This window comes from Lampris incognitus, chromosome 10, assembly GCF_029633865.1.
Source record: "Lampris incognitus isolate fLamInc1 chromosome 10, fLamInc1.hap2, whole genome shotgun sequence".
Taxonomy (NCBI): domain Eukaryota; kingdom Metazoa; phylum Chordata; class Actinopteri; order Lampriformes; family Lampridae; genus Lampris; species Lampris incognitus.
In genome coordinates this window covers 48,912,927-48,932,543 of record NC_079220.1, presented here as the reverse complement: position 1 = coordinate 48,932,543, position 19,617 = coordinate 48,912,927, and the positions used below count along the sequence as shown (strand labels likewise).

The following is a 19,617-nucleotide window of genomic DNA, read 5'->3' as shown; positions in this document are numbered from 1 at the left end:
AGGGTGTAGCCCAGGTAAACAAAAGTCCTTTAAAATGGTTACAGTCAATAAGAGCAATGTAAGTTAATAAATAACTAAATAAGTTCATGGTTTCATCTTCACTAAATAAGTTCATAGTTTCATCAGGAGGATTCACCCATTCCTCACCGACGTGACAGCACAGGTGCTCATCCAGGCTCTGGTCATCTTCCGGCTGGACTACGGCAACTCCCTCCTTGCTGGTGCCCCAGCGTCAGCCATCAGACCTCTGGAGCTTGTTCAGAAAGCTGCAGCTCGTCTGGTGTTTAACCGCCCTAAGTTCTCCCACACAGCTCCCCTTCTCATGTCCCTACACTGTCTCCCAGTACCTGCTCGCATCCAGTTTAAGACTCTGGTGCTAGCCTACAGGGCAGTGAAAGGAACAGCTCCTTCCTCTCTCCAGGCCATGGTAAAGCCCTACACCCCCGCCTGACCACTTCGCTCTGCTGCCTCGGGACGCCTGGTTGCCCTGTCGCTCAGAGGCTCCTGCTGCCGATCAACCCAGTCACGGCTCTTTTCTGTCCTGGCCCCACAGTGGTGGAATTAACTCCCCACTGATGTCAGGACAGCAGAGTCGCTGCCCATCTTTAGGCGCAGATTGAAAACTCACCTCTTCAAGAACTACTACCGTTACTTGCTCATAGCACTTATTGTATTCACTCATTAAAATCTCTTTCTTCGCTTTTACTTTAGCACTGGTTTTGCTCTTAGATGCTTGTTTAGAGAGAAGATGCACTTATGACCTCTGATGACTAGTAGTTCTCCTGATTTCCTACGTCAAATGCACTTATTGTAAGTCGCTTTGGATAAAAGCGTCGACTAAATGACTGTAATGTCAGGTAATGTAATGTAATGTAAACTTAAATGTTAAAAATGTTCATAAGGTTAAAAACAATGGTATTAAAATAGTTGTACTGTTCCTTTAATGACGTGACTGTAACAGCCAATCAAATAACTCCAGCTCTGCACATCGAAGAATTGAAGAATTGGTTTGGCGTTGCATCCGTGCGGTGTGGAAACAAGATGGCAAGCCACCCAAAGGAGGGATAAGCTGGGTGGATAGACATCATCTTCTGTGAACAGTACCTACCCTCACACTACAGATAAGGACATTGCTGTTTCATTGGAAAGGTGGTAGGACTGAGACATTATTTTCCCGAGATTTCTGTGAACCGCAGTGGATGCTTATGGACAGCTCAAGAGTCTTAAACAAGGGGCTATTGCATTAATTTGTGACGTCTGAAGTTATTGGTTATGCACTGGATGGTGAAATTTTGAGTTATATTTAAGATTTAAGTTGTGTTTTATTTTATTTACTTTTAGTTTTGAGGTATATTGGTAATACAGATGTGTGTCACTGTGAGATATTTATGTTCTCTGGTTAATATAAACAAGCTGGCATTTAGCTTACTTCCAGGTCTTTGGTCTATTATTGCCATTGTTTTAGTTATCTACTGCTCTGCCGAACTTAGTCTCTGGTCCTAGACATCTGTTTACCCTCACAGGTGCTACAGTAATGAAATAAAGAGTAACATAGGCGCAAGACAGAATACATATTTGTGAATGAGAGGGAGAACAGCGGAATGGTGAGGATGCAAGGGGTAGAGGTGACAAAGGTGGATGAGTTTAAATACTTGGGGTCAACTGTTGAAAGTAACGGGGAGTGCAGAAGAGAGGTCAAGAAGAGAGTGCAGGCAGGGTGCAGTGGATGGAGAAGAGTGTCAGGAATTATTTGCGACAGAAGGGTACCAGCAAGCATTAAACAGAAGGCTTACAAGATGGTTGTGAGACCAGCTATGTTGTATGGTTTGGAGATGGTGGCACCGACTAAAAGATAGGAGGCGGAGCTGGAGGTGCCAGAGCTGAAGATGCTAAGATTTTCATTGAGAGTGACAAAGAAGGTCAGGATTAGGAACGAGTATATTAGAGGGATAACTCAGGTTGGATGGTTTAGAGGCAAAGCAAGAGAGGCAAGACTGAGATGGTTTGGACATGTGCAGAAGAGAGATGCTGGGTATATTGGAAGAAGGATGCTGAATATGGAGCTGCCGGGGACGAGGAAAAGAGGAAGGCCAAAGAGGAGGTTTATGGATGTGGTGAGGGAAGACATGCAGGTAGGTGGCTGGCATGACAGAGGAAAATGCAGAGGATATGCAGAGGATCAGGTAAGAGATGGAAACGGATGATCCACCTTGGCGACCCCTAACGACAGCAACCGAAAGTAGTAGTAGATTGTATTGTGCATACATACATCTGACCTTAGATATGACTTCAATGAAACTTTCAAACAAAATTACTCTTCGTTTATTTTATTATTGGATATGCATTGGTAGTACAACTAAGTTATAATGTTACAATTGTAATATTGTAACATAAGTGTTCCAAAACTACACAGCAACATTTTGGAGGCTTTGCTCTGCAAGATATTAATAGCCAGGCAGCTAAACTCTAACAGGCCTTTTGTACTTAATTATGTAAAACTTAATAGTTAATGTGCATGGTTGAGATTTTTTAACACTTCATAAGCAATCCACAAACAAGTTTTTGGGCACATCATGTGGATTATCTTTATTATTATAACTTTCCTTTCATCCACTACAATTTAGATGAAAATTATGATGTCTGTGTCTTTTGGTGGGGAGACAGGTTTGTGGTTGGAATGACTTCTGTCTCTGTCTATACCACAAATTCTCTAATATGGAATGGAAGACAACAGACCATAAAACATGCTCAGCCTTGTAAGCAACTAGTAACACTCAGTCTTGTAAGTAATTAGTAACAATGTCACAGGTCAATCAAAAATTTAGTCTCTGTCAACATTTTTGTAAAACTTTTCTTGAGTTAAATATGAGGGTTTCTTTGAGCAGGCAAGTGCTCAATCATTTCACAAGATCCCTCATTACCCTTATCGATGAACCTCTGTAACCACCACCAAAGTGGTTCCAGTGATTCAGATAGTGAAAAAGTTGGTATAGCTGGTTTCTTTTAGCAAAACCTGGTGCCTTGGGAAGCTTGTCATGGTAAGCAGAGTAGAAAGAACTGTTGAAGCCACCGAACATCCCTGCAATGCCGAGCTCAAATTCTGAATGACCATAGAATGAAGCAGGGTCAAAGATGACCGGGCCCTCGGTGCACTCTGCCACATTGCCTCCCCATAAGTCTCCGTGGAGCAGAGCAGGAACAACCTCCACATCTGCAAACAACTTAGGGATCTTCAGCTATAAACAGCAGGTCAGCAAAAAAGGATAGGATAACATAAACAAAACTGTAAGATTGTTTACCATCATGTTGTTCAAATTCAAAGCAGGAGAATACCTGTAGCTGGGACCATAGTTCTCTGGCCTCCCTGTCCCCACAAGACTTTTCCACCAAGCTGAGCTGGTGCTGCAGTCTCTGTGTGGAGTAAAATGTCACCCAGTCATCCTGCCACTCATTTTCCTGGGGGAATTAAAGAAAAAGGTAGGAGGTTAAGGTACTGTCATAAGCCAGTCCTGTTTTGTCATATATATCATAATTTACCTGTGGTAGATATCCACAGCAGGTAGGAACATGAAAACCAAATTTTTCAGTTGCAGGGAGATCAGACTGCCCAGCTCCTTTTCCTGAGCATATTCAGAAAAATTACACCTTAAGGCTGTGCAGCATTGCACTGTAACGTCAGGTAAATATAATCTAATCAATCTCTAAATTAACATTCAAAACAAGTTGCTGTCTAAGCAAGTCAGTTAGTGTGGAAAATGAATGGGGTCCATTTGATATGAAGTTATCATGGATACACTATTTAATTGCATCGGTATTCTTTTTCTTACCCACTGTTTGTTGCTCTTTATTTTGTTTGTCAAGCTGCTGTTTGTTGTGAAGATGCATAGCTGCCAAATGCTCTCCGAGCTGTTTTGAGTACCTGCACATTCAAAAGGTTTTAAAGACAGTGAAAAGAAAGTCATAGATAGATAGATAGATAGATAGATAGATAGATAGATAGATAGATAGATAGATAGATAGATAGATAGATAGATAGATAGATAGATAGATAGATAGATAGATTTAACATATGCAAGAGGGTGCTTACTTGCTAAGACCTCTCATGTCTACATGTTCCATCACAAACACAGCTCCCCCTGTATCAAGTTCAATAACCTTCACAGGTTTGGGGACTTTTATGGTGCCTGTCTTCAAGATGGCATTCAAGCTGGCCATTTCCCCATCAAACATTAATTTGGCCTGGGTAAAGCAAAGAAAGTGAGCTGATTAATCTAGTGGCATAGACCTATGCTGTGGCTTACATTTGGTGGCAGGAATTTTATTGTAGAACTGATTTATTTTTTAATGTTGGGTGGACAATGATGGCTGAACTTGAAGAAGTACAACTTTTAAAAGCTTCCCATGACGAAAATCGTTTCAGCCCTCATCCAGAGCTATGATTGGTATGATCTGAGTACCTAATAGCAACATAAACAGTGCAATTAATCAAAATTATCACAGAAGGATGACAAGCCCGATGGCAAAAAGCTAACATCAATGAGAGGCGGTGTGGGATAATACCATACAATACCATAATACAATACAATGATAATAATAGAATGTAAGACCTGACTCTTGTGATTTATCTTCACGAACACTCTCCCAGTGTCTGTGTCGTAACTCTGTCCCTCGCTGATGCATCCCCCTCCTGCGTGACCAGCTGTCTTCAAAATAGAGGTGCCCAGCTCCTTCTTTAACTTTGCCTCCATGGTGAGCCACAAATGCAACACTCGGGGAGCATCCAAAAACCGACTGTCGTCATCAGACAGTGTGATCAAATCCGAGGTTTAGTGCCAAACTAAACTGCTGACTTGGGTCTTTCCTCGCCTGTGTCGCATGTACGAAGAAGCACTAACCAATGGAGGGACGCGGTGGTGTATTTTTATTCCGGTTCATCTCGGCGGGTGCAGCGGTAACCAATCAGAAGCCACGTGTGTGCGACAGACCTATTTCTCCTCTTATCAAAACGGCTTAACGCTGTCACGTGGGTCGTCACCATGGTATCGTACGAGGCCGTTCTCTAGCGTGGTTTGCTTTGCCCTTGCTTTCGCCCCAAAAAAGTCCTCACACATTTCGCGAACAATTTCAAATGTCGATGCTATGAGATGTGCTTGCTACTCGGAGCAACTGGTGTCGGGAAAACCCTTTTGCTGAAACGTCTGCAAAATATCCTTTAACATGTTCGTTAGCTTAAAATATATATAAAAAAAACACGGCCAGTCGTGTTTTTTTTTTAACATTTTTTTTGTGCGTGTGCATTGATTGGAAGGGTGTGTAGTGTGTAGTTATTATTGTTAGCTAGCTAGCTAGCTAGTACGGTGGTTACTTTATACACGTTAGATAGCGTTCGTTTCCAGATTGCAGCGTTAATGTCGCTATACTGCCGTTCTTCTTAACAGATTTCGTTTCACAGCTCACTTCACGGGACGGCTCAGTTGAGTTGGGAGAACCTCCTGTTACTCTGCCTACAGTGAGTAACGACGACGTGTTTATGTCACTGAGGTCTTTCACCTCAATGTGTTTATATTAGTGCACTTCTCACCTTATACCTCTGCTCGATCATAGGTAGGAACCAACTTGACAGACCTGGCTCTGAAAAGAAAAAGGGTGACAGTGAGAGAGCTGGGAGGCTGCATGGGCCCCATCTGGTCAAGTTACTTCAGTGACTGCGCCTCTGTCATTGTAACACAATTGTTACTATACATTTCTTTCTTGGGCTTTGTCTCAAACAATCAGTGGAATGAAGTGTTGCTGCAGGCATTAATTACATTATGCTGGCAGTGCTGAAGTGATTGACACAATCATTTCTGTGTTTTTCCGTAGTTCATGGTGGACTCGGCCAATATCTGCCAGATATCCTCCTCCTGTATACAGCTCCTCTCGGTTCTGTCCGCCGAGCCTCTGCGTGCTGCCTCTGTTCTTGTTCTCTTCAACAAAAGGTGATGCTCTCGTCAAACAACCAGGAACTTATTTCACTGATTATACTGACTAGAAAACTATTCACAAGACATGGATTATTATATTTTTGTCAAGGAAAATCATGTTACCATATGTAATTTTCTGGCAATGTTTTCTTTTTTTACCTTCTCACAGAGATCTCCCTTGCACTATGAGTCTGGAAGAGATAAAGTCACTGTTCAGAATGGATGACATCATTGCATCTGCCACTCAGCCAATCACAACGCTGGAACTCAGCGCACACTCTGGTCAAGGACTTCAGGAGGTGCTGAGCTGGCTGGACTCAGCTATGACTAAGTGACCACATATTATCCTTTTATTCATATTGATGTCACATAACTGCTACAGGAGCTGGGGTGATGTAAATTAACCTGTTGGCAAGAGGTGTTATATCCCCACCCCAACACAAAAAGACGATTTTCGGTTTTATCAGAGGTGTTGGTTTTTTTAGGTTGGTCAACTATTGAAATCCCATTTAATGCTCTGAATAATGAAGAGCCAGCAGTGTTGTATGACTTAAACGATAATTTCATTCTTTTACAACTTGGGCCTTATTTTCGTAGCTTTTGCCATCATGCACATTAGTTATATTTTACTCAACAGGTTCATTGTGGAGATTTTGTACAAGGGACCACCACTGGCCACAGCTTTACAGCGGCGTCTCGTGGAGCAATCAAACACGAGAGTCAGACACATTTCAGCAAATTTAACCCAATTCTCTAAGCCACTTTTTTGGAAATGATAGCGAAAGTTCTAGTTAAAAGTTATTACCCGAAATGTCCAATATTATCAATGGTTGATTGCCTTCCTGGTTCAACTTGCAGGAGTGACCAACCTTATATTTACCATAGGTTGTAGTAACCATTGACAAACTACCTGGCCAGGGCAATTAAGAAGTAATAGATAATGGGAAATAATGTAGTCAAACTGAGGCACTAGGGTTTTTTTTTTTTGGTCCTGTTCATGTTCATTTGCCCTGTAAAATGAACATGGACAACAGGACCAAACAGGACCGTTGTAAAGCTGTGTAGAGCAGTAGTACCCTGTCTCTAAAATGAAGCTGGAAAGTAAAATTATATCCTAAATGATATACCCAATGGCAAAAGCTACAAAAATAAAACCAATGTTGTAAAACACAGAATTAATCTTTAAAATCGAAAATAAATTATGAATTTGCCACCAGATGAATTTGGTGACTAAGGGCTGAGGAAGAGCAGCAGTAAGTCTCATGTGCTCTTCAAAGGAGACTGGATGATTGTATAGACAACTCTTTGGACATTAATTGTTCATGGACATATGATAAATTTTTCATTTATATTTGTCATTTCTATTTTTACTTATTTAAAACAAAAATGTTGGGTGCTGCAGCACCGTGATGCAATGGTTAGCGGAGTCGCCTCACAGCATAAAGGTCCTGGGTTCGAACCCCGGGGTTGTCCAACCTTGGGGGTCATCCCAGGTTGTCCTTTGTGTGGACTTTGCATGTTCTCCGTGTCTGCATGAGTTTCCTCCAGATGCTCTGGTTTCCTCCCACAGTCCAAAGAGATGTAGGTCAGGTGAAGAATGTGTCAGCCCTGTGATGGACTGGCGGCCAGTCCAGGGTGTCTCCCTGCCTGCCGCCCAGTGACTGCTGGGATAGGCTCCAGCATCCCGCGACCCAAATCCGGATAAGCGGCTTGGATAATGGATGGATGGATGGATGTTGGGTGCTATGTATTTCAAAAGTATAAGGCGTCTGGGTGGCGTGGCAGTCTATTCCGTTGCCTACCAACACGGGGATCGCCGGTTCGAATCCCCATGTTGCCTCTGGCTTGGTCAGGCTGTGGGTATGTGTCCTGGTCGCTCCACTAGCGCCTCCTCTGGTCAGCCGGGGCGCCTGTTCAGGGGGGAGGTGGAACTGGGGGGAATAGCGTGAACCTCCCACGCGCTACATCCCCCCTGGCAAAACTCCTCACTGTCAGGTGAAAAGAAGCGGCTGGTGCCTCTACATGTATCAGAGGAGGCATATGGTAGTTTGCAGCCCTCCCCGGATCAGCAGCGGGGGTGGACCAGTGACCGGGGCGGCTTGGAAGAGTGGGGTAATTGGTCAAATTCAATTGGGGAGAAAAAGGGGGAAAGGAAAATTTTATATATATAATAGCTCAAAGTTGTTAAATGTATATTTTTTATATATTTTTTTTATAATTTCACTTTTTCACTGCCAATCAGCATTTGAATAAATGAAAGAGCACAAGTAATCATCAGAATGGGACAGTGTCAAAGTAACTGATTAATGACCTGCAGAGGGCATAAGACACATTAATGATAAAAAAAAATAAAATAAAAAAATCTTTTATCCATGAAACCCAGGCAAACTATCAATAACCCATGATTTTCTGATGAAAGTGTTGGTGATTCGAAAGCAACTGAGGAAGTTCATCACAAGAAAAAAAAGCCAACTGAATGATTACAAAGTGTTGTAATTAAACCCTTATATTTCATGAGTCAGTGGTTTGCAAGCAATGAACAATTTAAAAAAAAATCACGATTCCATTCATTTTCAAATGTCTTGCTTATTGGGAATTCCGATATAATCATGGCCCCCTAATTTAACCATTATTTTAACCAACAACTCATTCCTCTATAATAAAATCATTCTGTACCCTTCTCACATTAGTTCTTTTCGAACAGCAGCTCAATTCATGCGAGCCTCACTGATTCAGTAAACTAGAGCAACCTTTAACTATTCCATTAACTAGCTGAGTTGGTCGGTAGCACCTAGGTCTCTGTGAATTTCATCTGACCTCAAGCCACAGTGTATAAGAGGACAAGTGCGAGCAGAAATGGCCAGCAAACCTCGGTGCACTGTTATCAGAGATGAGCAACAGGCCTATCTGGCTGACAATTGGTGTTAGCAGCAAGCAACAGCACTAAGCCAATCATACAAAGCAGCGGATTGAGCATGTGATTTAAAATTGAGTAGCAGTAATGTATATCTGCCCAGTAATTATGGCTAAGTATCATAACATCAAAATATGACCACTGGTTTGTGCTCGGACCTTGGTTTGTGTATGAAGTACATTAGAAATAGGTTATGGCCTTAAAGAGGTTTTTACATGACACTGATTTTGTCTGATACAAAAGCATTATCTTACTTATCCTCTACTTCTTAAGCACAGAGGAAATACCAGGTAGGCTGTTACAGAGGGGGAGGAAAGCCAACTTGCATCATTCTAAGGGTTACAGTATTATAGCCAAGATATAAAAAAAAAAAAAACACTGAATAGGGTTTTCATTGGAGTCTTGGGAGGATCCAGTCCACCACCCCCCTCATCCCTATTTTTTTTTCTATGAGTTCTGGTCCATTTCAGTTGGCCCTCATAGGAAAGGGTTCTGACTGAGCTGTTCAGCCTGTGTTCCCAGAGTGCTGGCTGAGGAGAGGGGCAGCAGGGGCTGGGGTAGGTTCCCTGGCATGTCCAGCCTAGACTGGGAGGGGTGAGTAAAGGAGGAAGGGAGGCTGGCAGGCTGGTGGTTTACAGGCAGGGGTAAAGAGGCACTGTATGGTAGAGAAGTTGCGGGGGGTGCCAGAGCGTTCGAGCTGGAACACATCTGATTTAGAGTTAGCCTAGGTTGTTCGGTTTGGAATGGATTAGTGGGTGAAGGGGCACTCAAACCTAGACAAGGGAGAGAGGGAAAAAATACAAGATTGTCATGTCCTCTGCAAACAATTACTCCACAGTGGTTTTAGATTTACAAAATATCAGATTAACTAAGCAAGGCCCTACCTGATAGAAAGGGGTTCTTGTTCTTAACTTGTGGGTTTGTGGGGATCAAGCTGTCCAGGTTAACCAGGGATGCTCCAGTGGGGCCCAGGAAGGCTTCAGGGGTGTGACACGTTCGAGGACTGAGATCAGCCAGGCTTTCCCCAAGACGAGACAGGTCAAAGAGTTCAGGACTTCCCTCATCTCGCCCATTCACTCTCATCTGACCGCCGTCCATGGCCTCATCAAATAGGTCTCCGTCTACAAGGGGGAAAAGAGAAAGAATGGAGGTTTGGAGTTTCTAGGAAAGATGGACTCAGGGACAAGAATCAAATTATTTTTCACCTGAGGGGCTCCCAGCTCGTGGAGACGCTGCTCTGGTAGCACTTAGAGGTGCTGTTCTTTCAGCTGGGCCCGAGAATGGATCTACTGCTGATGCGGCTGCTGCAACACACCAAGAAACAATCCACTTATATTATTATGAAGAATGTACTGTATATGCTGTTACTTCTATCTTCTATGTAGGTTTTTTTTTTATTAGCAGCACCTAACTTGTATTCAAGTGAGCTTTAAGAGTACATCCAAATATGAACCTGCATTGGAAGGAGAGGCCCATGCTTGGTCTGTGGAGTTGAGTTTAGGGATATTGTTCTGTGGGGCATCCCAGGGGTCAGTGGGAGACTGGCTTCGCTCCCAGGATGGTGCTGGGCTGCTGGAAGTTGGAGGTGCCATCCAGGGAGAGTCTACTCTTAGCATGTTGGCGGCGCCATCTCCTTCAATAAAACAGAAGAATTAGACTGGATGCCATCTGTTCTTTCCCTTTGTGTCATGCAACAATATGCAAAGAGTACAATTAAAGCAGTGCCATAAGGTAACACTGTGCACATCTACAAATACATCTGTGTGTGGGTGGGCGTGAATAAGTACCATAAGTGTGCCCAATCACCTGATATGACATATTGGCAAACACATGATATTCATAGGCCTATTTGAAGAGGGGTGCATATTATACCATCAGTGATGACTCAGTACTTTGCCAGTGAAATCAATATGCTGTGGACTTGTTTTTTTTAATTCATAGCTCACCCAGTGAGTCCCATGGGTCTGTGCTGGTCATGCGAGCAGCAGCCTGGGGCTGGACATCACTCCAAGGGTTGACACGAGGGGGTACGTCTGTGGGTACTGCAAAAACATCTACCAGGTCCATGAAGGCGGTCTGATGACAGAAACCAGAGAAAGTTTGGGTTGAGTTGACCAGCGCATGTAATTTACAACCTCTCCTTTGTACTGTGACGGCCTATTGGTTATGATCGTTTTTATTTTCCACAAACACATTAAATGTTGGTTATGCATTTGATAAGGCAGTGGTGAATGCATAATCATGTCTCTCCGTTATGATAAATCAGGGCAAGGTTGGGCAAACGACTGGCACTTTAAATTCAAAAGTATATTTCTAGGAAGAGAAAGGTGTTAACATTTCATACCCCGCCTTTAGCCTCCATCTCTCGTTTGCTCTCCTCAAGAGCTTTTCGGAGCATGGACTCATCTCCCTGGCGACTGCGTTGCTCCTGTCAGAAAAAACCCAGACACATGGGTGCCAGTGGGCATGACGGTGCCTTGGGAAAAACTAACTTTTTTTCATACAAGCACACACATGCTATTATTTATCTCTCACTGACCAAACACACACACACAAACTGGCTTGAATGGCCACACCCAACACATGATGCAGAACTTGAACATGGACAAAGGGCAGGAACCAGAGATTTCTCTGGCCAAAGAGGGAAGAGATCCAAACATTTGTCACTTACTAAGGGGTTCTACTCTGCGCGGGTGTGAGAGAGAGAGAGCGAGAGAGAGAGACACAAAAGGAGAGTAGGGGAGAGCAGATAGAAAGAGTAAGAGCATGAGACAGAGGGAGAGGCGGAGCAAAATGGCTGCCAGAGAAAATAAAATAACTGAATGAGGGGCACAGGCAGTGGGGAAAAAAAGTGGAGCAAGAGATGCCGAGGGTGTGGGAGATAAGTTAAAAATTAAAAGGGAAACAGGCAGCCGGAGAGAGTGATTAAAAAGGGAGGAACGCTTTTTGAGGAGTGTCATCTACTAGAGAGAAAAAAAAGGGAGCTGAATGGTTAGACTGTAGCAGGCCTCAAAATGAGGTTCATTCATCCCCTTCATCGTATCAGCGACCCAGCCCCCACCCCTGGAGGGTACTACCTCTTGGTGCTCCTCCTTGCTCAGGCTCAGGGCTATCTGGAGCTGGGTGTCCTCATCCATGTCCACTGCAACAGGGGGACGTTGTACCGGCTGTGTGGGTTTAAAGCAGCAAAGGGAAATGTTAGTCAGGTAAACAATGGATTAAAAGAAGAAAAAAAACATTTGCTTTGGTGTTGTCCTACATTGCATGCAAGCTGCTCTACAGGTTTCCCACAAAACCAGTCAGAGGAAAGGGAACGCTCCCTTTGACCTTTCCTCATCGAGGGTTGGGCTAACGAACCAGCAGAGGTTATAGTGTCTGAAGTTAGGGCCTCGTACTATTGGTCCAAGAGAGACAGATGGAACGCTACTGGTTAGTGAAACATACAATTAAAGCCTTGTCTGATTAGTCGCTAATCATTAGAGGGAATTTTACATGCCACTTTGCTGTTCGAGGGTGAGAGTGCCCATAAAGTAAATCTGGAGAAGAGATAGGGTGAGTTGTACATGCAGTGGTTTCCCTGGGGGTCGCAACGACAAAGCTGTGAAGCTGGTCTGAGTGTGCAGCAACAGGAGATGCACTATAAGGATGCAAGAAGATGCAAGCCAAGTATTATCGCTGGCCCCAGCATCTGTGTACCTTCAGGGCCTCCTCCTTGCTGAGACTCATAGCGATCTGCAGCTGGGTCTGCTCATCAATATCCACTGGGGGAGGAGGCTAGGGTCAAGTGGTAGCAGTTAGGAGGATAACTTACCAATAGGAACCAAAGCTTCAAAAGGTAAAATAATTATTGCCTTAAATGTCTGATTAGATGAAGTAATACATCAGGAAATACACCGATTTGAGATGATTTAAAAGAGAAGAGTACCACAGAATGAATCAGAATAATAAAAATCAATCAGATCAATAAATACAAATCAACTGGTTTGCTTTGATTGCAGAACTGAGGACACAATTTTCTCATAGCACACAACAAGCCTGCTAAGATGGAAGTGGCTGCCCTTGCTGTTGGAGATGAGGGCTAAAAGTGGACGCTGCTGAGGAGGGGCTCAATTCATACATCCTATTAGACCATTGCCTCACCCATTCAATGGCCAGCTCACTCGATATTGCCTTCACTGATTGGTCAGAGCTCTGTTATTGACCGCAACAGAGACAGACAGGGGATGATGTTACTTTCTGCTGCGTGTTCTGGGAAACGAAGGCCTCTTGGAAGGGAGGGGTAATGGGGATGCTTCATTTCCATGAGGAATACTCTTTGAGCTCAGATCTGAATGGGAAATAGTTGCATTCACAGCATTTCATACAGTTTGTCGTCACCAGCAGGACACCCGGGAAAATGCTTCTTCCTTGTCGACAGGCTCTTGTGCCATGAGGATCGGAGAGTTCTGCTTCATGTACAATCAGTGTGTGTGTGTGTGTGTGTGTGTGTGTGTCTTTGTCTGTGTGTAGATTAGAGAGAGGTACCTTTTCATTCTCTTCACGGCTCATAGCCAGGGCCAGCTGCAGCTGTAGCTCCTCTTCCCCGCTGGTCTGAGGCCGGGCCTGCTCCAGATCTGGGGCAAGACGAGGGGAGGACGAAGAGGCTGCAAGACAGATTAAGAGAGAGGACGGTGGGTGTGGGGTGTTCAGGGAGGTAGAGAGCAGGAGGGTGATGAGGGGGAACATTGACAAAAATAGAGACTGAAAACAAAGAGAAAAAAACAAGTCTGCTTTTAGGGTTGTAGGAGAGAGCTGGCACTGGTTTTGCATGCTGATTCTGTGCTCTGTTGCCTTTCGTTTCAGGGCCTTTGCTGGCTTTGCTTGCCACAGTCCATCTGACTCTGCCTGCCCCGGGAACAATGGTGCGCCTGTGTGCAGCACTGAAGTGCCAGAGAGGGAGAGGCGACAGGGAGTGAAGTTGGCGGGTGGGATGGGGTGGAGAGTGGTGAGAAGGGGGCGCACGTTTATTTCCCCAAATCCACTGGGTGGCTTCCAAGACTCAAGTCCAGATTGGGAAAGGGTGGGGAGGATAGACTGGTAGCATACCAGTCAGGATGCCTGGCTGTGGGTCAGTGCTAATAGGGCATAAAGAGGGTAGCCGGCCACACGTTGGCACAGTCAGATCTCTGAACCTGATCACTTCCGCCACACTGCCCCTCAGTGTCTCCCCCAGCTGAGCTGGAATGCCTGCCAGTGATTAGCTGCCGCCAGCCTACTGACACTGACTCCTACCCACTCCATTCGTTAGTATCCCATTCAACCCCCAACCAACTGGAACCTCCAAAAGACCACCAACACACACACACACACACAAACACACACATATATGTATGTATGTATGTGTGTGTGTGTGTGTGTGTGTGTGTGTCTGTGCGTGCGTTAGCATATTTTGTAGTTCATCAAGTGCCTTTATTGACTGTACCTCTCTTGTAGCAACTGCTAACACATAGCCATAAGGTTTATAAGTAGGTAGCAGACCACATGCTGGCCAAAGGTCTTGGCCCAAAAAAAAGTAAGTTAGGAACTTAAGACCAGTGGAAAATGCACTGGCGAAAAAACAGAGACAATGGATTGTAGTGAGAGACACAGTTAAGATCTTATCTGTTGGCATGTATTTTGCTTACTAACAACTGTAAAACTGTGGGAAAATCCAAGGCCAAAGGCTCCAGACATAAAGGAGGAGTAACATAGCTATTGACAATTTCCTGAAACTGCAGCTCCACTACTGTCTACCACCCTCCTATAAACACAACATATACCACATACCGTCTACAAAGACCACATAAATGCCATGGTGACCACATAAATGCACACACTGGTCACATCACATTAACAAATGCATCTCACAACTGCTTGCTACTGTTCCTTTGGTTTGGTTTGTTTTTTTGATGCAGCACATTTCCAATTTCTTGCTGTTATCAGCCCATACTGAGTACTAGAAGATTAATAGTCAAATAATAGCACACATGATTTACAAGTAGCATTGGACACTGACCCACCCGACACTCCCAAGGCAATCGTGTAGTTCTTATCATTTATGGCCTCCAAGCTAAGACCACTGCAGTATTAGATTAAGGGATAGATTTCAACCAACCAGGAATCATGGTGACTAGTCATGATTCCACGTGAGCTGTGACAAGCAGAAATAGAAGCTTCATTCCTTTGTTATGCCAGTTTAGCTGATGTGACTGTGCAGGGGAATGACAGGAATGCAGATGTCCAACCATCAGGGGACAGCCGGACTGAAACTAACAAACCCTTCTGTGAAAGCCTGGGAAGACAATAAGGAGGACTGATTCATTGGAACCCATTTAAGCATGAATGTTCAACTGCTGGAGTGACAATAGCGTCAATGGTTCAATGGCAGCTGGCGCTGACCGCTGCTTTTTTTTCCGTAGCAGGTGTATTTAAAAACGCAGACTACTAGGTAGAGACTGAGAGATATTGTAGTTCCTCAGGACATGAATCACATGTAATATTGCATTACCCCATTACCCATAAATGACAGACCATCCGCTGAAAGAAGTGTTCTGGCTTTGCTCAGATAAGTCTTTTCAAGCATTACAATGTTAAAAGCAAACGACCACGATTATAAAAATGATCTCTGTATATATGTTCTAGGGCTAACACTGTTAGCAGGGTCAATCGGTTACTGGGCAGTCTTCTGTGTGTCCCTGAAACACCAGGGAAATTGTGCGGAAATGTGTCTGTCAGTGATGTCACTGGCACTCCATTGGCATTAGGGGGCATTTGCTACAACAGCTGCAAGGTATCCCTCCATGTCTGTGTGGAGGTGCACCGGGTAGCGAGACTTACCAGCATACAAAAGCTTAACCCTAAATTTAACTGCTTCTAACCTTAACCCCATAAATGTAACCACTACCTAACCTGTACTCCATTAACATTCATATATTAGGCCGAAACCATTCAGCCAAACACCTGGTATATGTCTCTTTACAGACACAAAAGGTTACCTTGGACATTTTGCACTGAATTTACTTGTTAATGTGCACACTCACATACTTAAAGACACAGAAGCGCGACAGGGTTTCTGCGATGGCAGAGAGAAGAATGGTCTAAAGACAAACAATAATTCCTAATACAGTCACCAATTTTGTGACATCTCACCGAAATCTCTAAATTCTGTGCACTTACTTCCATGTTTTTAACTACAATCTGTTACCATGTCTCCATTCTGTGATTACGTCCGTGTTTTCCACATTGCGAAAATCATAGGGCCCTATAGGAAGTAAAGGTAGTTGTTTTCACTTCCAAGGATTGTCCGTCAGTGATGTCACTGGCAGATACTTTTCTGGACAATTTCGATGGCAAATCAGAGACACACGAAAAACTGCTCAGCATTATGGCTGTTGATGGAACGCTATCCCTACAACATAAACCTGCATATAAAGGTAATGTTGAAACTAGTGTTTTGTTTTAAGTGTTACCACTGGAAGAATGGAAATGTATTTGCTCAGTATAATCCCAGTATAATGAGTGAATTTGTGTTTCTTGGAGATTGCTTACAAGCACATTATGCGTGTGTGAACATTCGCAGTTTACTCACAGTGAAAGGAGGATGGCGACCCTCTAGACCTGCTAAACTCATCCCCGTAGAGCGCCGCCATACTAGGCTGGCTAGTGCGGCGTCCTGGGTAGGGGGGAGGCAGGGACCCAGAGCCCATACGTGCAGCAGCTCCAGCCATGCGCTCCTTGGTCTTCAGCGCCTGGGTCCTCTCTTGCTTTAGCCTTTCATCATCCCTTATGAGAGCAACCAGCTGCTTAGCCTTCTCTCGAACATTGACACCTTGGTCACGGCCGTCCCGGTCTGTGTACTGGAAGTCCCTCAGGGTCTGGATGGTGTAGATGTTCTCCCTGCACTGTTGGGCCACACGCTCAGACCCTGTCTTGATCAGGTAGTCCAGCAGGGTCAACGCCTTGTACACATGGCGCCAGTTCTTACCATGGTCATTGAGTCGCTTCCAGATCATACCCATGACCTCGGTGAAGGCCACGACATTGAAAGTCAAGTCTGCAATCTCGGACATGAGTGAACTGGGTGGGCCCCAGGGGTCATTGGAGGTGGCCTCGCGGACCTTGATCTCAGCCTCCGTGTAGTTGTTGACCATATTCTTTACTTGACGTCGTAACGATGAGGTCTGCATGATGACAGTGGTGTTTCACAGGTGACAGAAAATATTCTAAAAGCAGGCCAGCCCACTGTTATTGTTTTAGATAGCGTAACCAAGTAGCTTGGTAGTGATCAGTCCAGTGGAGGAATATGATGGAAGTTGTCCTCCTCTAGTCCACTTCAGTGACGGCCATCAGTATGTTCCTGCTGGGAAGGAATGCACCAGTTACACGCAAATAAAATTTCAATATCATGTGGCTTGTTACTAAGATCATTGTCAGGGATGAGTGAACTTTTGCCCTGAACGACAAACACAACAGTGCCTTTGCCTAGAATAGTAGCTCTTAGCCCAGTAGTATGCTATCACTAAAACATGTCTAGCAACGACAACTAATAGGGGTGTAACAATGCACTGTGGAACGATATTTCTCGATTCAAAAATATGATGATACGCATTGTGAAGCTGAAAAATTGATCACGATATCAAGTCAATTAAATTGTGACTCCCAGAGCATGTAGATATCATTTATTAATTTTAACGCAAGAGGGTGCAATAGGCATAATCTCAGTTTTGCTTGACTGACCTGTTGTTGACCCTGACGTTCACTAGCCGTAGTGATTGACTGTTGTCAAGAAAATGGAAGAGGTGGAAATAGAGGATGCTCTGTTAAACTTCAAGTCAGTGATTTTGGTTTTCCAGCATGGAGGTAAGAAAATGGTGACAAGATTGTGGACAAAGACTATTTGAAAGCTGTGCCGGTGCACTATGGCTTACACAACGACTAACACCACCATCTACAACGTCATCATAAGGACAAGCTAAGTCACCACCCGATATCCAAAGGAGTTGAGTCAAGTGCAACTGGACTTGGTATATATCCGTGAAGACGTTTCGCCTCTCATCCAAGAGGCTTCCTCAGTTCGTGCCTTTCTGACTAGACTAGCTTGGTCTAGTCAGAAAGAGATAACACAAAGCATTGGCATTTTTATTGCCAAAGACATGAGACCTTTTTCAGTTGTTCGAGGACAAAGGATTCTGAAAACTTGTCAACATGCTGGAGCCAAATATCACATTCCGTCCCGTGTACATTTCAGCAAATCTGTACTTCCTGTCATGTATGAGGATGTGAAGGTAAGGTTAAAGAAGCCCTCCCGAAGGCTGAGAGAGTTGTGATAACCACAGACAGCTGGTCCTCTTGTGCCACCCAAAGCTACATAAACCATCACAGCCCACATCATCACTGGGCCAGTGGGAAATAGTGAGTTTTGTTCTCCAAATGCATGCGATTTATTGAACCGTCAGCCCTGAATTGTCTATCGAACTGAATCGTGAGTTGACTGTATCATTGCACCTGAAATCTAAACTCTCATCACCCTTCTATCCACTGGGCTGTTGTGCGCAAAAAGAGAGCTGAAAAACCTAGCACCTCCCAGTAGTATGAAACAGAAAACCCGGGCTCAGTTTTCCCCGTGGGAACCGTGAGAGAACTGTGGGAGCTGTGTAAATTTGATCTTCCTTAGCCATCTTTTCAGTCATTTTCAATGCAGAAGCAGTTTTTGTTTGCTGCAATGCAAATATTATTAACTTCAGAGCAGACATGACTGCTAGAAATATAAGTCATCTTGCTAGCCTAGATCTGTCTATTGTTTTTTTCTCCTTGAATGTTGTCACAAAACAGAAGAGTTCAACCTCTGCCTGTGTTTCTGACCACGTGCATCACGACAACAGCAGCACAACCGCAAAGCATTTGGAAAGTAACAAAACTGCCAATTCACTAGTTGGGGTGTACAGTTGCACAGATTAGTGCATTATCATATACTTTCAACTACTGGCATCGTGCTCTCCATTTGTATTGCATCAACAGCCCAGGACAAAATTCCCACGTACTGTTCTCTCAGGAGTGTAAATGACTGCATTTATTTGCCCTGAATGTTGAACTGATCTGCATTACCTAGCCAAGGCAGTATAATAGGGACAGTGTTAACGTTCCACTCCTAGCTCTGTCTCCCTTATTTAACAAATCATTTGGATGCAGGTACATGCGGGGTCAATCCCATTACTCCAGAGAGAAATGCTGGGCCGTGAGTTACCATTTCTAAAACTTTTTTTTTTATTATTGTAAATGAGAATCTAGTCGATTTTACATGTTTTGCTTTTGATCTGTTCAATTGTGATAAAACCATGGAATATGAAGAACTAGGTTTGGATTTAACCTTTAAATTGTGGAATTACATAATAATATTGTGTTATAATAACCATAACTACAATATTATTACAATTTACATAATGGAGAGGCATCCCAATCACCGACTGTCAAAATAAGAAAGAACATGTCAACGTTTAATGATTATAAAACCCAGCAGTGTGGTGACACAACAACTTTAAAGATGACTGCTCTTAGCCATAGTTCCACTTCTGTTCTTATGAAAAGTCATAAGATCGCAATCATAATGGCGGCACGGTGGCGCAGTGGTTAGCGCTGTCGCCTCACAGCAAGAAGGTCCTAGGTTCGAACCCTGGGGTTGTCCAACCTTGGGGGGGGGCATCTTAGGTCCTTTCTGTGTGGAGT

At 44.0% G+C, this 19,617-nt stretch overlaps 3 protein-coding genes across 9 annotated transcripts in view; 1 reads left to right on the top strand and 2 right to left on the bottom strand.

The window, feature by feature from the left end:
* Window positions 1-2,320: 2,320 nt before the first annotated feature.
* fn3krp (fructosamine 3 kinase related protein) lies at window positions 2,321-5,067 on the bottom strand. Of its 2 annotated transcripts, none has more exons than XM_056287422.1 (6): window positions 4,608-5,067; window positions 4,088-4,239; window positions 3,828-3,919; window positions 3,538-3,620; window positions 3,334-3,456; window positions 2,321-3,236 (listed from the first exon to the last, which is right to left on the bottom strand). In XM_056287422.1, exons 1-6 carry the CDS (start codon window positions 4,746-4,748, stop codon window positions 2,898-2,900), a joined length of 930 nt encoding a protein of 309 aa, XP_056143397.1. In that variant the 5' UTR covers window positions 4,749-5,067; the 3' UTR covers window positions 2,321-2,897. The 2 variants fall into 2 exon arrangements, with proteins under 2 accessions (XP_056143397.1, XP_056143398.1); XM_056287423.1 differs by having other exon boundaries at window positions 2,321-3,211.
* Window positions 4,747-8,643, top strand: arl16 (ADP-ribosylation factor-like 16). Its single transcript, XM_056288436.1, has 5 exons — window positions 4,747-4,824; window positions 5,453-5,509; window positions 5,605-5,721; window positions 5,863-5,978; window positions 6,133-8,643. Exons 1-5 carry the CDS (start codon window positions 4,747-4,749, stop codon window positions 6,296-6,298), a joined length of 534 nt encoding a protein of 177 aa, XP_056144411.1. The 3' UTR covers window positions 6,299-8,643.
* Window positions 8,644-8,786: 143 nt separating this feature from the next.
* The window catches only part of epn3a (epsin 3a), a 13,985-nt gene continuing 3,154 nt past the window's right edge, over window positions 8,787-19,617 (bottom strand). For 3 of the 6 annotated variants that reach the window (XM_056287418.1, XM_056287415.1, XM_056287417.1), the window contains exons 2-11: window positions 16,484-17,254; window positions 13,402-13,520; window positions 12,574-12,651; window positions 11,955-12,044; window positions 11,222-11,305; window positions 10,824-10,953; window positions 10,331-10,510; window positions 10,083-10,181; window positions 9,762-9,998; window positions 8,787-9,650 (exon numbers count right to left, since the gene is read on the bottom strand). In XM_056287418.1, the coding sequence (XP_056143393.1) occupies window positions 9,355-9,650; window positions 9,762-9,998; window positions 10,083-10,181; window positions 10,331-10,510; window positions 10,824-10,953; window positions 11,222-11,305; window positions 11,955-12,044; window positions 12,574-12,651; window positions 13,402-13,520; window positions 16,484-17,081 (1,911 nt within the window). In that variant the 5' untranslated portion in view covers window positions 17,082-17,254 and the 3' untranslated portion in view covers window positions 8,787-9,354. The remainder of the gene's footprint in view (window positions 9,651-9,761; window positions 9,999-10,082; window positions 10,182-10,330; window positions 10,511-10,823; window positions 10,954-11,221; window positions 11,306-11,954; window positions 12,045-12,573; window positions 12,652-13,401; window positions 13,521-16,483; window positions 17,255-19,617) is intronic. The other 3 variants (XM_056287416.1, XM_056287419.1, XM_056287421.1) reach the window with 3 other exon arrangements.